The 19,175-nt window shown below is 33.9% G+C and overlaps 1 protein-coding gene and 1 pseudogene across 1 annotated transcript; both read right to left on the bottom strand.

Moving 5' to 3' along the window:
• Positions 1-7,540: 7,540 nt before the first annotated feature.
• LOC114384529 (probable receptor-like protein kinase At1g11050) lies at positions 7,541-9,588 on the bottom strand. Its single transcript, XM_028344223.1, has one exon. The coding sequence runs from the start codon at positions 9,553-9,555 to the stop codon at positions 7,759-7,761; it is 1,797 nt and encodes a 598-aa protein (XP_028200024.1). The 5' UTR covers positions 9,556-9,588; the 3' UTR covers positions 7,541-7,758.
• A 1,695-nt stretch (positions 9,589-11,283) lies between these two features.
• Positions 11,284-18,944, bottom strand: LOC114383985 (annotated as a pseudogene).
• Positions 18,945-19,175: the final 231 nt, after the last annotated feature.

The following is a 19,175-nucleotide window of genomic DNA, read 5'->3' as shown; positions in this document are numbered from 1 at the left end:
CAACTAATCATGGTGATTCTTTGGAACTATTTCAAATTTTTAATTTTTCTCTTTACTTTTTAACAGTACCATTTTCAAACTAATCATGGTGATTCTTTGGAACTATTTCAAATTTTTAATTTTTCTCTTTACTTTTTAACAGTACCATTTTCAAACTATTCCCATTAAGTTTCTATTTTTTTTTCTCTATACTAATTCCTCCCAAAAAACTTACTTAAACTCAATAAATTTACATGGTCATTTCCACCGATAATGATTATGGTCATCTTCAAGAGAAAAAGAAAATAAAAATTAATAATAATAACAATTAAAAGACATTAATTACTATGTTACAAATACTTATTTTAAATACGTTCTTTTAGTGAAGATTTAAAATGGCTAGAAAGTGTTAATGTTGTTTAGAATTTAACAAAAATACCACATAAGAGTAAATTTGTAGCATTTTAAAAAGTATGAGAAAATACGTAAAAAAAAAAGTTGAAAACAAAATTCACAAGAAAATAATAGGTTATTAGGAACAAAATTTACAATTAAACCTAAATATTTAGATAAAATAAGATACTTATTATTTAAATTAAAGTAAATTTATTCAGATAAAATCTATATCTAAATCATAAAATAACTTATTTAAAATGTGAGTTTAACTGAATTCTAAGATAGGATATTTACTCTTTGATAATTAAACTAGATTAATATAGAAAATTTATTTGTTTGTATCAGTATAAATGGAGTGCTAAGCTTTGCCTTCAACATTTGCTACACATTATAAATAGGTTCATACATTGACGCACAAATTTAACATATTCGGATGGTGACTCAAAGTGAGCTTCTACTTAACTACCATTTTTTTTTTGTCAAAATTCACCTTAGAAAAAATATATAAAGGTAAAATTTAATTTTTCATTTATTTTAAAATGAGTATTTAATGAGCATTTACTAAGGATTTACAATCTAAATGTTTTTTCATAAAAAAAAGTCGCACTATGACATTGTTTTCTAAAAATTTTAAGGGTTTTTAGAATAAAATTATAAATAAAAAAGATCACCAAAAAGATCTATATACATTATATTATATTATATTAAAAATCTGAGTCTTTACTATTGAACAATAACATTTTAAATGTTTTCCCATTAATCTACTAATTTTAGTTTTTGTTTTTTATTTCTCTATTCTAATTCGTCCCCACCAAAATTATTAACCTTAATGAATTTAAACAAAAATTCAATTTTGGTAACTATCAAAATATTGAAAATATCTATTTATAAAGGTAAATAAAATTCAGTTCATTTCAATTTAAAAAGATAAAAAAGGAAAACGAAAAGAAAATTTAGTTACTAATATACCCTATTGATTTTACTCTTGATAGCTTAATATATACTTCCTAATTTTATTAACTTCGCCTATTCTAACTCACTCAAACTCTTTTAATAAATACTTATAAACTAAAACTTCATTATATCTTTACGTAACTAACTGTCAATTTGGTGGAAGTTTTGAAAAAATTGGTGCTATCTATTTCTCTTTATCTAAATCCTAAAATAAGTTAAATACAATATGAGTTTAAGTAAATCCTAAGATAAGATATCTACACTTTGATAATTGAACTTGATCAATAGTCCTATAAAAAATCTATTTGTTTGTACGTAACAATGTAAATGTGGTGTTCAGTGTTGCCATCAACATTTGCTGGAAATTATAAGGGAGTAATGTTATTAGCTATAAATAGGTTCATACAATGACACAAATCTAGCATATTGGCATGCTGACTCAAAGTCAGCTTCCACTTATTAACTGCCATTATTTTTTATTTTTTTTTTACCAAAACTCACCTCAGACAAAATATTTAAGTTTAAATTTTCATTTAATTTAAAAATGAGTATTTAATAAGACTTTATTATCTAAATATTTTTTATCACAAATTCACACTAACATTTTTTTCTCAAATTTTTAGGGGGGTTTTGAAATAAAATTATAATTAACTCTTTGGGTCTATATTGCATTATATTATGTTATAAATTTGAAAAGATCTATTTAAAAAGATAAAATCGAATTTAGTTGATTTTAATTTAAAAATATAAAAATAAATAAAATGAAATGCAAATTTAATTAATAATATATCCATATTGATTTACTCTTGATATAATATATACATCAGAATTTTTTAGTCCACTCATTATAATACAGATATTATATGTTTCTGTTATTCAAACGCTTATATTTTAATTCTAATTCTTTATGACTGTTTTAATAAGTAATTAGAAAAGAGTCTCCGTGTTCTCGGGCGCGTAAGTCTAAGGAAGACAAAATCAAATCTTTGGCTGATATACCTTAACGATTACAACGCACACAATCAATCTTTAACTAACTGTCAATTTGGCAGAATTTTGAAAAAGTTAGTGTTACATTTTCTCTCTCAATATAACTGGAAAAAGAACTAATTCAGTAATGAAAATCTAGAAAGCCACAAAGGAAAAAGAAAGAAAAGAATGTTCGAGGAAACTCACCAAGAAAATGACAACGCCATTGAATTCCTTGATGAACACACGTTCTATTATGACAAGAAAGATGAGCAGTGGTTTAAAGAGAAAGATGAGTAATGGGCAAAGAACATATCATGCTACAAAGAAGACGCAATGAAAGTCTTGAATTCAGTCGACTTCGACCTCGACATGCAGAACAATGATTTAGATTAGTTCTTGAAGAATCTTGCCGCTCGTGATTCTTCCCCTCAGCCTAAGGTTCTTGCTCTTGCTCCTTCAACTTATTAGGTTATTGTCATTCTTGCTCCTGCCACTGGTCCTGTTGCTTTCCAAATTGACGAGGAGGAGATGAGCGTCGGTGAACAACATTGCACGCTACAATGCAGACTTGGATACACTCGAGCTCGACAAAGAGTTAGATGAGTTCTTGAAGGTTATTATCACTCAAGATTCTTCCCGTTAGCCTACCGAAGTTCTTGCTCCCGCCACCGATGAGGTTCTTGCTCCCGCCTCTAAGGTTCCTACCCCTTAGAGAGTTCATACTCCTATTGTTGCTACTACTTCTCCTACTCCTGGATGGGTTTGTGAGAAAAAGGTATTCAAAAAACACACATTGCGAAATAAAAGGATCTATTTTGTATTTAAATTATATTATAAATAAATGACATATTAAAAAAAATGTACCTATTGATGAGCTCTTGAAGCAAAAAAGAATTCTTCAATAGTGTGAAGACTCTACGTGTATATCCACACCAACTGACCTATATTCGTCAACAACTTTGACAAGTGAAAAAATAAGAACAGAGAAGTGATATTGTGATTGTTTCAACGTGCATCCTAAGGCTCTATTTATAACACACTAAAGATACCAAATTTCTTATAAATCAAAATCATTATTGATAGTATCCTTTTTCAAGCTATATTATTTATTGTTACCTTTTATTGCTAACCAATTAGCAATTAAACTTGAAATAATAATTGACCAAGTCAAACTTGTATCTAGTCGCCTTTTCAACCCAAATTTCAAATACAAAATCATACATGTTTGTTTCTCTTCTTTCACCAAATCTTTCATATTATTTATATTTTTAGTGCTAGCAAAAATATAATAATATTTCACCTTTTTTTTCAATTAATTAATCATTTGATCATATTAAATTCTCTAATTTAATTAAGCATCAAATATTAAAATAATTTCTTTAACAGAGATTAGAACACTCGTTTGTGTGTGATCCCGTAGGTTCAATACTAAGCCAATAATATATTTATCAAATTAATATACTAATCAAGGTAGGCGTCTAGTAACACTCCTTAACTTCCGGATAGCATGAAGTAGTATTTTACTTTCAAGAACCATTAGAAGAGTAGTTTAATAATTTCTTCTATCTTTACAGCTCTGGATTAACTCTAGAGTATGATATTACTGTCAAACCCTTTTGAGTTAACTCAAAATGACTTAAGAAACTCATTTCTTCTTTCGTTTAATTTTCCTGGCCAGGATATAATTTTATTCATAGAGCTCAAACTCATTACCAAGAGTTGATGGATTCCTTCTTGATTAATCATTAATTCTACAGGTATTTAATCATATTCAATATTCATTCAACAAGTGTTATAAAGCATTAGGTGTCTGGAATCAAAATACAACAAATAACCTGTTGATTACTATGACAATCTCAAGTCAAAGAAAGCTATTATATCTCTTTTTAAGAATTTTCTATTGACAGTTTATGGTAAATTTTAACCATTAGAAAATTTCAATTGAGTCAGTTCAATAATTACATCAACATGTGACTCATCTATATATGCAAATTAATAAATGAGATCTATTAATATTTATCCAATAAATACTATCACATATATATTAATCTATTCGGATTATTGATATCATATTTACAATAATCTTATGATCAAGAACGGTTTAGATTAAAATTAGAACAAACTTGTTTCTCATTATCATAATCTCTATTATAATAACAAGTCTATAATTTTAATCAAGGACATTATCAAATGGACCATTTAATCAAATAGTGAAATATGACAATGCAAATAAAATAATACTTTATTATTAAAATTAGAATTGATTACATGATGACTTAGATCGTGGGCATACAAATTTATTCCCAACAGGGTTCAGGTTCCTTCCCCTCGAAGAGTTCTTGGTTCTGTTGCTCTTGCACCTCAGAGGGTTTATACTTTTGCCGATTTGGTTCTTGTATCGTCTGCCAGCATAACTTGGGTTCGTGCCTCTCAAAGGGTTCTTGCCTCTCAAGTTCCTATCAAGTCACTAGAGGAGACATTCAATAACATTGCATTTGAGTAGGTCCATGTGTTGATTGGCTACCAACACCACTTGCTTTCGCAGAATACGAAGTCCAATCACGTCATGTTATCCGGTGACTCATCCCGATCGATTCATCACAACAAATACACACATTTGACAAAAGAAGAACATAGGTCATTTCTCCTTAGGCCTGAGAAATATAAACAGGGAGGATGGAAAAACATTTCAAAGAAATTTTTTCCAACAAAAACTCCAACTCAAGTTGCATGTAATGCTCGAAAATACTTTAAACGCAAGAATGTCCCACATAAAGAGAGGAAAAGAAAAAGCATCCACGACATAACCTTAGAAGACATTGACATGATTGTCACTTCCCACATTGATCAATATAATTGGGTTCCTCCTCCACCAAATTTTGCAATGCAACCACATAAAATACAACAAGCACAACATATGCAACAACAGTTTAACTTATGTAATTTGTTTCGCCAAATGGGTGGATATAGAAATTTTAACTATGGTCATCAACATAATGAGTTGGATCTTGCTATGCAACAATTCCTACACAATATGCCTCATCAAATGGGTGGCTATGGATATTCTAGCAATTGGTCTCACGACATTGAGCACAAAAACTGATTTTTGGTGGGATGTTGTTTCCTCTTTTTGCTCTCTTCATTATGCCCGAAAATTTTTAGAGCTTCTTTAGTGTAGGTTCACTTTGCCTTGACATGGATTTATGTCTAGTTCCCCATGATGTTTTGTTATTGGTCTTTTGGCAGTAAAGCTAGAGTCAGTTGGGTTTTTGATTAAATATTTCCATCCTTGCTTTCGAGTATCGACTAAAATAATAATAAAAATTTCTTAATCAATTTTGAATAATTCAATAAATATAAAAAAAAACTTCTGTTGATTTGGGTTGGAAAGTATCAAATTCATTATATTACATTTTGTGGCATGAACTAGTCCCTCTATGTAGGTCAAGGTTGATGTGAACTTATATCTCTGTAGTTTATAATTTATTCTTCAGAAAAGTATTTTATTTTATTTTAATTAATATTTGCTTCGGTGGGGAGAGTTTGCATAATGCTTTAAGTGAATGCCATAAAGGTATAAGAGTAGGAAGATTCTAATCCTTAAAGAAGGTTTGTCCATCTGCATGTATGCATTGGTACTATTTCTCTTTCATTCAATGATATATCTCTCTAATCAATGGGAAGCTAATGACAACAAGTTACCAAATTATATATCTCAGATAGGCATATGTTACTGCTGAACCCTATACTTGGCACGGGTTTGTCATTCTGTTTTGTTTTCAATCTTGTTTTGAAGTTGAAAGTTTGTGAAGCCTATTGCCACTTCAAGTTGAAGAGTAGCTAGCATAACAATGGTGATTTAAATATTTGATGTTTCACTTTGCTGGGTTTCATTTGCATAATCCTTGAAAAATTTTCTAACCAAGAAATTTGGTTGTCCAAATAATTTATTTACTCATAAGAAAGGGTGTACTAGAGTTCAACATTGAACTTCTTAATCTAATATATGTGAGTGTGAGTAATTGATGCCTTGGTTCCTCAACATCACTTGCTTTTTTTATTTGCATTGTGATTAATTTTCTCTCATTTTTTCGTTGTGTCATTTAGATGGATTGCATTTTATTGTGTCAAAAGTTTTCCAAGAATAAAAATAGTGACATTTGATATTGAGATCATTTTGAATGAAGATATCTGTGTGATGTATTTTCAGTTCAAGGTTTATGGTAAGAAGGAATGCAAAACCAATAAAAGTAGTCCCTAGGACCCTAACCATGCACAAAAGAAGTGCTACACCAGTCATATTAAAAGCATTATAACCACATGTTAATCCACAAATGAATGCAGCAATTGGAAACTGCAAGTAGTCCTCAAATACAACTCAAACCAATAGGATCATGTGAAAGTAGTTACTATTATTCAGAATCAATTTATTGAGAACCTTACCTATCTTATACCAAATCCATAATTCAGTTATCTAAACATGTGACTAGGTATTCTATTAACAATTAATCCCCTTATTTCAATTAACTTCAATGCTTCAAAAAAAAATATAATAAGATGCTTTGGTTGCAAATATGAATAGCGTTTGTTAAACAACAGAACAAGTAATGCTCTTATGATTGCTCATAGTAGTCATGGATTCAGGTCTCTTAGGCAATTGGTTAGGAATTTTAATTCAGTCATTGAAAAATTTCTATTGTGACAGACAAATTATGGTTGTTAATCAATATTATGGTTATTATTATGTTTGTTTTCCTATTTTTAAGTGATTATTGTAATGTTATGTTTGCAACGATAAAATAAAGGAAAAAAATTACCCTAAAATTATATTTTACCCTTAAATGAAACGAAATTTGGGGTCTAACAAATTAGTCCAATAAAAAAATATTGATATTTTGGTCCAACAAAAAATTACTAACATTTACGTCCAATAAAAAATTACTGACATTTTGATACAATGAAAAATTACGGACATTGTGCTCTAATAATGTAACTTAGTGATATTTTAGTCCTATTGAAATATAAAAAATTTTGGTAAAAAAAATTAATGATATTTTCGTCCAACAAAAAATTATTGACATTTAGGTCCAATAATGGTAGCTTACTAATATTCTCATCCAATCTATTCAGTAATCATGTTGACAATTAATTTTGTGATATTTTCGTCCCTGTGTGTCATGTAAGTTCTTTCATTAATGGTAATAGATGTAAGTTAACGGAAAGATGAATTTATCGCACTTTTTACACTTTCGGGGATTAAAAATTAATTTTTTATCTTTTAAGAATGAGTTTGTCAGCAATTTACACATTCAAAGACCAAAATGACTATTTATCCTATTCAGAATGTAACTTTTTATATTCCGCATTAGGCTCGGGGTTGGGGTCGGGTACATAAAGGGGTATCTCTTTTTTTATGGGGGTGTAGGAAGAAACACTTGAAATAAGTGACACAGATCTTTAATCACTTTTTTGCAAACCATTCAATAGAGAAGACTGAAAGGATGCATGACCTAGTGGCACTGGCCTGTTAGGTAATTCTGGAATGTCAATATCACCCTTTAACATCTTAAGCGCCTCAGCAATAGTTGGCCTTAACGCCGCTACTGCATGAGCACATAGCATTCCAACATGAACAAATCTTTCCATAACTTTTTGTGGCCCTTCACCTCTTATTGGATCATAAAAAAATTCCTCCATCATTGCTGATTCCGCAAGTGTCCATACCCAATCCGTGATTGAATCCGCACATGAATTCAGATTATCAAGAACTTTTCTACCACTCATGATTTCCAGAATCACAATACCAAAACTGTACACATCATTCTTCTCTGTTAGTTGTCCATATAGAGCATACTCTGGTGCCAAGTAACCATATGTGCCAGCAACCCTTGTGGTGAGATGAGACTGGCCCTCACGACCTTGTTTGACCAAGCTAAAATCTGCTAATTTAGCATTCATTTTGGAATCCAAAAGTATGTTGGTAGTCTTTATGTCACGATGGAAAATTGGGGGTTTGATTTCATAATGCAAATAAGCAAGCCCCTTAGCCACATCAAGGATTATGTTCTTTCTTTGTGGCCACTTTAGCCTGTTAGCCCCAGTAAGAGACAATTGGTAACTGAGAGTACCATTAGGCATGAAATCATAAACCAGAAACCTCCTCTTACCTTTCAAATTATCACTCGTGACGCAACAGCCCCAAAGAGCAAGAAGATTCCTGTGCTTTATGTTGCTTATGATCTCCACTTCATTGCAGAAATCTTCATCCCCTTTAGTTTCCAAATCAAAAAATTCCTTAATTGCAACCACAGTTCCATCTGAAAGAGTTCCTTTGTACACAACTCCATCACCACCACGGCCAATCATATTGCTATCTGAAAATTTACTCGTGGCACGTTCAAGCTCTGATATGTGAAACCATTTAGCACCAGTGTTAGGCAAAACACAGGCCTTGACCTCGTTTTCAACTTCCCTGTGATGAACATTTTCCTTTCTTCTCTTTTCCCACTTCCTGTACATGACCACCATCAGTGCAAAAGCAAGCAAAACACCAATAACAGCACCAAATAGCGAAAAAACCAGCTTCATCACTTTTCCTCTCTTATTTGATGACCCCCTTATTTCTGCACTGGACGGTTGCGCTAGGCCTAGTATGCAACTTGTCGTGCTTACATCTGTTATTCCAAACGGATTAACAACAGCAGCAGCATACAACACTATGTAGTAAAAACATTTTGTGGCATTAGCATTTGGGGCAATAGTTGTTAACTTGGAAATCAAATTTATGGCAGCATCCGAGCAAACACTGCATCGAATTTGGTCTTTGAGGTCCCCATTGCAAGATGTATCTAATGGGGTAACCATGCCCACCTTTTGCTTCCAATCTTGTGTAGTTCTAATACCTGCACAAGCTGAAGAGTTAGTAACAAACTGGGTGGGGTTAGGGAAGCAAAGAGACACCATCTTTGGTTGGATTGACAAAGCTGCAAGGTGATCTTTGAAGTCAGATAAGCAAGTGGAGGAAGTGTTTACATCAGGAAGGTAAAATATGGAATTCTCTTTGAGGCGTTCAGCAAGGCCTATGGCGTAGATACTGGACAGAGTTTGGCAGCAGGAATCTTTGTCAATTGGGTCTCTGCAGACTGAAGTGTTCCAAGGAATGGTCTCAACATAGGTGAGATCCATGGGGCATGAGGAAGATGCAACACCAGCTACGAAAATAGTGAAGAGAGACATGAACAAGGGAAGGATCATCTCTTTTTTTCTTTTTTCTTTTTTTATATATATCAAGTTATGAGTTTGTAATATATGGGTGTGAAACAAACACTGTATTTATAGCCTCTTTCAGAGAATCCAGATTTTACTAGTCAAATTCGGCTTGCTTTAGATAGAGAGAGTGAAAGACGCCATTTGCAGAAAACCAATCCAAAAACGTATCTTTGTGACTAAAAAGTCACCCGGAGGTTGTCAAAATTTTAGGTCCTCTTATCACTTTATTTTATTAATTAAATATAAATAAATATTAAAGTTTGTGCTAGAAGATATGTACTTGATTTTGGTTAATATAGCATGGCCATGAACAAAAAAGCCCAAATTTAGTCAAGACATCTGCAACTTGATTAGCCTCTTGATGCACATGCTTCCTCACCACTTGACCCTACGGATGCAACAAGTGGTGAATGGAGTTAACCAAATTATAACAAGGATGAAACAGGAGCCAAACGATACTCTTGGTTTGTTGTATTGACATTATCAGATTTATCTTTTAAGTGTTTTAAAAAGGTTTTCAAAAATAAATTGCGAAAAGTTTTTGAAAAACACGTTTCCCTTCTTACAGGTAGACACTGCAGAAACTTTGTAAGGGAAGGATGTGACAGTTACCTAAGGAGAGAGAAAGTGAACCAACAATAAATGTCAAAGAGAGTGAAGAATGAATACCCTCACTATGTATTAATTAATATTTATACAGTAGAGTTGATTTTTTAATTTATTAAATAAAAAATAGATAAATAGTCTTTTTTATTTTTTAATGTTTAATTTACTAATAAATATATCTCTAAAAAATAAAAATATAAAATTTAATCGTTGAAAGCGTAAAAAGTACAATAAATATACACGGTTGTTAACTTTCGTCTGTCACCGTTAATAATATAACTTACGTGGTACATAGGGACGAATTTGTAACTGAAATGATTGTCAACGTAGTCATGCTGATTAGATTATATGAGAATCTCAATAAGATATCATTTTTGGTTCTTGGACGAAAATGTAAAAAAAATATTGAAGGAAAATGTCAATAATTTGTTTTGGACCTAAATGTGAGTACGTTTCATTGGATCAAAATGTCAATAAGTTATCATTATTGGACAAAAATGTCAAGTGATTTTTTATTGGATTTAAATATCAATATGTTTCTATTGGACTAATTTGTTAGGCCCGAAATTTTGTTTCATTTAAGGGTAAAATATAATTTTAGAATAAATTTCTGTCATTTTTTATCGTTACAAACATAACATTACAGTAATTACTTAAAAAATATATTGACAAACATAATTTAAAAAATATAATAAGAAGAAAAATATTAATTATCAACCATAATTTGTCTGACACAATAGAAATTATTCAAAATAAACATTGTATCGATTTACCAAAATAAACATTGTAACATTATACCAATCATTACAAATTTATTCATGTTATAATAATTAATCACAATCTACTATAAATAAAAGATAAATATATCACATTTCACTTCTTCGAATCTTGACTAACGGATATATAATTCTCATAAAAAGTCTATTTACCTACTATCTACATGAACTAGCTTGGAGGTTGAACCTAAAAATCTATTTGTTTCCTCCTTTAAAATTAATTTTTCCTTTGAACTCTAGAAGTATCAATGCTACCTAATTCTAAAACAAACGAAACATGTATCCATATTTTGCCCACACTTATATAAGATAAAAGAAGTGGCTTACATGCTCAACCACTTTTGTGTAGGCCATGCAACAAAAAAGATTGAAAGGACACATGACCTAGTGGCCCAGGCCTTATGGGTAATTCGGGAATTTCAATGTCATCCTTTAACATTTTAAGGGCCTCAACAATAGTATGCCTTAAAGCCACCACCACATGTGCACATAGCATTACAACATGAACAAACCTTTCCATAACTTTTATTGGCCCTTCCCTTATTGACTCATAAAAAATTTCCCCTATCTTTCCAAATTCCACAAGTGTTCATACCTTATATGTGATTGAATTAGCAGATGAATTCAAAATATCAAGCACTTTTCTTCCACTCATGATTTCAAGAAGCACAATACCAAAACTATACAAATCACGTTTATCAGTTAGTTGCCCATATAGAGCATACTTTGGTGCCATATAACCATATGTGCCAATAAACTTTGTAGTGAGATGAGATTGGTCCTCATTACCTTGCTTGGCCAACCCAAAATCTGCCAATTTAGCATTCATTTTGGAACCCAAAAGTATATTAGTAGCCTTAACATCACAATGATAAATTGGAGGTATGATTCCATAGTGCAAATAAGTTAGCCCCTAGCCACATCAAGGATTATGTTCTTTCTTTGAGGCCAAGTTAGCCTATTAGCACAATCAAAACACAATTGATCACTGAGACTACCATTAGGCATGAAATAATAAACCAAAAACCTTCTTTTACCTTTTGAATTATGATAGGAACAGAGGAAGAGATAGAGTAAAGGGGACCTTGATTTTGAGAACAAGGGACCTCCTTGCTACACTAAAGGTTCTTACTGAAATTTTATCTTGCCTTATTCTTTCACTTACTCATATTTATATAGGTCCTAACATGCTTCTATGATCACAACAAATTTCGTATTCCACTAAGACAACTAATAACATAATTCATACTTCACTAATACTACTAACAACTTCTAACAGAATTTGGCATTTTGTTATAACATAACATCTGTTATCCATTCCTACATTGGCTACACATAATCTTTAAGATACACAGGTCTATTGGTGCTCCTCTTGGGCCTTCCTTCATGGGCTTCTGTTGTAGTATTGCTATCATTACCCACTGCTGGAAAATCAACCTTGTCCTCAAGGTTGGGCAACAAAAACAAAACTAAAACAAGGATGGGTTTAGAAAAAAAAAATGTGAGGGAAGTTAGGGTGGGTTGGTTTGAGCCCTGACAATGATAACCCTCAAAGAATATCATCAACATGAAAGTCGAGAAGGTTGGATTTGTGACCTTTGTGACACCCTCTACCCCTCACATATATACTAACAAAGGAATAAAAATTCAAATATTAATTAAAAGTTTTTTTTTACATTTTTAAATACAAGCCTTTCAAAGGGATAAAAGGCTCACATTCATTTTCTTCTACATCATATTCAAATTTGTCCAAATAAATAATAAAGTCATCTCGGTTCAAACAAGACCGTCTAAGACTTCATACAATTAATATAAAACCCTATACCCCAATGCCACATCCTATTAGAGCGTTGTGTCTCGACGTCCTTTAGCACAAGGTTTCATAAAGCAATTCACCTAGTCATCTGCTCTCTCAAACACAAAGTTCAAGATCATCACAAGATCCAAACATAAACAACACACGGGGAGTAAGTAATCACATTCCTAACTAATAGAGAAACAAGACAACAAGATATACATGTCATATAAACCAAATAAAACTTACTTACATGTAATTCACATAATTCCACCACTTTGTCATTCAAAGTTCACTTTTCATCCATTAATCACACTTTTCAATCATCAATCACATTACACAAGAATCACACGCTCTGATCAAGACATAATAACACATCAATTTCATGATAAACAATTAGCAAGCGCATGAGACAGTTATGCTAAGACTCAAGCCTATATGCAATGTGGTACCATGTCAGTGAAAAACTATCCTGGGGCGCTTAGGAGTACATAACAAGACACACCACACAATGGGTTTGTCAGGTCACTCTCACTAAGTAAGATCATAGGGAGACCAGTCAGGGTCACGATGTTTTGCGAGAATGCTCCAATCATATGGGATCAGCATAGGCTTAAAGGAGCGCTCAAACCCGATGACCCCTAAGGCCTACACTCTGAAGAGTCCGTCAGGGCCTCTCCCTCCTGATTCAGGTCCAACCCCTAAAATCATTTTAGCACACAGACACTGCTCGTGAATTATACAATACCCACAACCTCACACTCGTGTTTTAAACACGTACAACATATTGTGTTACAATTTAACCCTGGTTCCTAAATAGGAAACCTACACTTTCTCTTTAACACTGGTTCCTAAATAGGAAACCTATACTTTCTCTTTAACACTGCACATTTACACTTTTATCAAGATAACACTAGTCGGGTTATTGTACAATTCACAGCTTACAACACAAATAATGTCACATCAAGAGTTAATCACACAGTTATTCACAACCAAAACTCATTCACAATTTCACATCTCATAATGTCACAATCCACCATCACATGTTTTCACGTACCTCACAATTCAACACTTGTTCTACTTTACGCTTTTACTCAATCTCAATAACAATATTATAATCTTAAGGCAACATATTATTCCACAATTCATAACATATTTCATTTATAAGCACTGCTCATGAATTATGCAATATACACGATCTCACACTCGTGTTTCAAACACGTTTAACCCATTGCACTACAATTTAACATTGGTTCCTGAATAGGAAACCTACACTTTCTCTTAAACACTGCGCATCAACACTTTTCTCAAGATAACACTGGTCGGGTTATTGTATAATTCATAGCTCACAATATAATTATTGTCACAACAAGTATCAAATATACACACTTATTCACAATCAAATATCATGCCCACAATTTAACATCTCATAATATCACATCAACCATCTCATTTTTACATGTTTCTCGCAAATTGACACATTCAACTTTGTACTACTCAATCTTCACAATAATATTATAATACCATTATAATAACTTATTACACCTTATAACTCATATACACATCACACAATAATAATATTTGCATAATACTAAACATATATATGTATATGTATATAGTAAATTAAACTACATTGTTTTTAATCAAAGAATTTCTATAACAATTAATTTAATATTACATCAAAAGAAATTACCACTAGGCATTAACCTTACAATTTTCTTTAATTTATTATTCTAGTATTACAATAATTATATACACATAACATGTTAATCATCGTCGTAAAAAAATTAGAACAAGATAATAATTTGTATAAAATAAGTCATTGAATAATATTATTTAAAATATAATTTACGTTAATAAAAAAAGCTTAATTTTTCTAAGGGATTCACACACAACACAAGAACACATCAATTTCACAGCAATTTCTCATTAGGACATCAACATCAAACATATATAATTCACTGTAATAATTTTAAGGATAAAAACGAAAACACCCCAAAACCCATTCCAATTGATATCTCTAAGGATCCCTACACATGTTCTCACTAATTCCCAATTGTGAATAACTCATCCCTTACCTCTAAGCGGGCTCACGTGTCTTCAGACAGTGATAGCAGCATCTCTAGCGGTTCCCTAAGATTCCTCTAGTTTTTCTCCTCTAACTGCTCCGATAGAGTTCACAAACGTCAAAGAGATAGAGAAGAGATTGAAGCCTCCACTTATACTGTCTTGGTGCGATTCCTTTTTCTCTCTCCGTGAATATTATCTCGCAAATCACAACGGTGAAGGTGTGCGGAACTTAATCGCAAACCACATATCAAACTTTCATGAAAATCCAATGGATAACGAAACCGAGATCATAGTTTTACTGAGACCGTTTTGGGTTTCTGTGGGAAAGGAAAAGGCTACGATGCGGAAGGTATTTCTCTCTGCTCAAACATGATATCGAAATTCCCTAGGGTGAGAATGTTAGGAATTGAGTTGCAAACGTGGTGCTCAAATTTCACAATGATCCAACGATGAATGAGTCCGAGATCGTCGTTTTTCTGAGATAGGTTTGGTGGGCTGCGGGAAAAAGAAAGGGTTTTGAGAGGAGAAGGGGAAAAACGAAAATGAGGGAAAGAAGAGGCATCGTCAATGTGAAAATTGACCTAACATCGCTATTTATACCTAGGATACACACAAATTATTATTACTCTATTTATTTGTTTTTAATATTTTATAAAAAAGAACTCTATTTTATTCTCTATCAAATGAATAAATCAAATGTCCTTTTTTTTTCCCTTCAAATCATTATTTCTCATTATTCATTTATTTATAAAAACCTGATCTTTTTTCTAAAACTCTATTTATTTAAAAATAAAAATTCTTTTTGAATTGGCTTACGAAAAATGGGATGTTGCAACCCGTATTACAGAGCAAGCAAGAAGAGCTGTGAGCGTCAGAATGAACGACCAGAAGCTTGACGGTCATAACACCGCTATCAACAAAGCACAAACCCGCACTAGCTGCGGTGGTGGTGGAGGTGGTAGCTATAGTGGATACAACGTGGTGGTGGTGGATATGGTGGTTGGTGTGGACATGGATGTCGACGCTAATGACTAATGGAGCAAGAGGTCGAGGGGAGACAACGCGAACTATGACGAGAACGACGGATCCAAGAAGGATCCCTATAGAGATAAAGAGAGACCGTGACCGTGGACGTTCCTCTGGCCCTTACAGGAGCGAGAGGGAGAGAAAGTGAGAGAGGAGAGATGGGGTTGTCGGTGATGGAAGGAGGTGGAGCCCGCATGCTCGAGCATGTGTGACTTCATTACAGAGCTGAAGCTAGCGCTCTTCTTGATGTCCACGGTGGCAGTGAAAAGCAAACTTAAGACTAAAGAGGTTAATTTCTGTGTTTTGTGGCTACATCATTATGGTCTCCATAGGTGGCGGATCCAAAAATAAGGGTGATTTGGGAGAAGATGGAGTGGGTGTGAGAGCATATAGCCGGTCAAGAATGACGTCGAGCTTGGCGGTCATCTCCAGAGTCTTGGTGGTCATGGTGGATAGGTTTTGGGTGAGGTGGTAGACAACCTCTTCAAGGCGGTCCATGGTGGTCTGGTGGCTGTTGTGAGCGGGCATGGTTGAAGGCAGGGATAGGGGTTTCGATAGGGGAAGAGATAGAGGAAATGAGACATTGATTTCAAGGACAAGGAGCCTCCTTACAACACTAAAAGTCCTTATTGAAATTTTATCTTGCCTTATGCTTTCATTTACTCATATTTATATAGGTCCTAACATGCTTTTGTGATCATAACAAAATTCATATTCCACTAAGACCACTAATAACATAATTCGTACTTCACTAATTCTACTAACAACTTCTAACAGAATTTGGCATTTTGCTATAACAGAACATCTGATATTTGTTCCTACACTGGCTATGCATAATCTTCAAGATACACATGTCTATTGGTGCTCCTCTTGGGCATTCCTTCATGAGCTTTTGTTGTAGTTGTTAAATTTCATCTTAAAACCAATTGGCATTAAGTGAAGTTGTCTAACAGGTATATAAGCTGCACTCTAAGGATTGAGGTAGCCGATGTGGGACTTGGATATTTCCCAATACACCCCCTTCACGCCCAACACTTATTGGGCTTGGTGCGTGAACCACAAATGGTGGGTGCTCGTCGCAGCGGAAGCGAAGGCGAGGTCCCAGGGTTAGAGCCTGCTCTGATACCATGTTAGATTTCATCTTAAAACCAATTGGCATTAAGTGAAGTTTCCCAACAGGTATATAAGCTGCACTCCAAGGATTGAGGCAACTAATGTGAGACTTGGGTATTTCCCAATACACCCCCTTTACAAAAGGGTGTGTTGGAAATAATCCAAGTCCCACATCAGCTAAAAGTAATCCCACATTAGAATATATAAGTGAGGGGCAACCCTCACCCCTTGAGCTAGCTTTTGGGGTTGAGTTAGGCCTCTCACATTATACACTCTAAGATGATATCAAAGTCAGTTCTAATCCTGGGATCACGCTTCCGCTAGCCCTCGCTTTGTGGTGACAAACACTTATCATTTGTTGTTCACGCATCAAGCCCAAGGAGCCCTTGGCGTGAGGGGGTGTGTTGGAAATAATACAAGTCTCACATCGGTTAAAAGTAATCCCACATTAGAATATATAAGTGAGGGGCAACCTCACCCCTTGAGCTAGCCTTTTGGGGTTGAGTTAGGTCTCTCATCTTACACACTTTCACACTACTCTTGCTGTCTCCAACATCAAGAATCATGTCCCAATCATTATTGAAATGGAAAATGTCCAATACATGACATGGGCTGAACTTTTCAAACCCCAGTGAGCCTTTTCGCTCGCTGTCTCTCTCAAATCTCTTCTCTTACCCTATCTCTCTCAAAACTCAACCCCAAAAGCTAGTTAAAGGGGTGAGGGTTGCCCCTCACTTATATATTCTAATGTAGGATTACTTTTAGTCGATGTGGGACTTGGATTATTTCCAACAATAGTATTGCTATCAAATTGTCACTAGCAATGCAACAACCCCTAAGAGCAAGAAGGTTCATGTGCTTGATCTTGCTTATGATCTCCACCTCATAGCAGAAATCTTCATCCCATTTAGCCTCCAAATCAAAAATCTCCTTAAGAGCAACCACAATACCATTAAAAGAGTCCCTTTGTACACAACCCCATCACCACCTTGACCAACCGCATTCCTCCGTGAAAATTTCTTAGTGGCACGCTTAAGCTCCAATACATGAAACCATTTAGCACCAGCATTAGGCAAAACAATGGCCCTCACCTTGTTCTCAATTTCCCTGTGATAAACAGTCTCCTTCCTTCTCTTATCCCACTTCCAATACATAACTACCATCAACAAAGCAAGCACAACACCAATTACAACACCCAACAAAGTAAAACCCAATTTCAACACTTCTCTATTACTGGCAATTTTAATTGACGCTTCTGTTACCCCACTAGAGGGTTGATTCAGGCCTAGTATGCAAGATGTGGTGCTTACATCGGTTGTACCGAACTGATTCAAAACAGCTGCAGCATACAACACTATGTAGTTAAAACATTTTATTCTATTAGCATTTGGGTCAATAGTTGTGAGCTGAGAAGTGACTAGATATGCAGCATCAGAGCAAATTTTGCAACGAGTTTTGTCTTTGAGGTCCCCATTGCAAGATGTGTCTACTGGGTTAACCATTCCCACCCTTTGCCTCCAATCATGCGTGGTTCTAATGCCTGCACACGCTGAAGCATTGAAAACAAATCGTGTTGTGTTAGAGAAGCATAAAGGAACCACCTTTGGTGGAATTGACAAGGCATGGAGCCTGAGATTGAAATCATGTAAGCAAGTGGAGGAAGTGTTTTCATCGGGAAGGTAAATGTGGAAGTGTCTTTGAGGTGTTCAGCGAGGCCAATGGCAAAGGTACTGAGAAGTGTGTTGCAGCAGGGTTCTTTGTCAATTGGGTGTTGGCATGTTGAAGTGTTCCATGGAATGGTTTCAACATAGCTGAGATCCATGGAGCATGAGGAAGATGCACCATCACCAGCTATGGAAACAATGAAGAGGGACATGAGAAGAAAGAGCATCTTATCCATTCGGTGGATTTGTGGTGGAGACACAGAGACATGTGACTTTGGAGTTAATTTGGGCCCATTTTAGAGCATTGATGTAGTAAGAGAGAGATTAATAGGCATTTTCAGAGAAATGGAACTTTACCGTCAACATCTGCTTGTATTGGTCAAAAGGCACGTTTTGCTTGAAGTGCAACGAAAAACGTTTGCTTGACTTAAAAGTCACTTGTTGCTACAAAGTTTTAAATCCTCCATATATTTTTAATTCGAAAATTTACTTATTAAAAGTTTGTTTATGTTTATCAAAATATATTTTTACATGTTGAAAAAAGTTATTGTAAAA

Source organism: Glycine soja, chromosome 14 (genome assembly GCF_004193775.1).
Source record: "Glycine soja cultivar W05 chromosome 14, ASM419377v2, whole genome shotgun sequence".
In the NCBI taxonomy this organism is placed as follows: domain Eukaryota; kingdom Viridiplantae; phylum Streptophyta; class Magnoliopsida; order Fabales; family Fabaceae; genus Glycine; species Glycine soja.
The sequence above is the reverse complement of the archived record's forward strand: the minus strand, read 5'-3'. Positions and strand labels throughout refer to the sequence as shown.

What these genes read in the sequence shown, in the direction of transcription:
- LOC114384529 (XM_028344223.1), bottom strand. Translation starts at nt 9,555, where the DNA reads ATGATCCTTCCCTTGTTCATGTCTCTCTTCACTATTTTCGTAGCTGGT.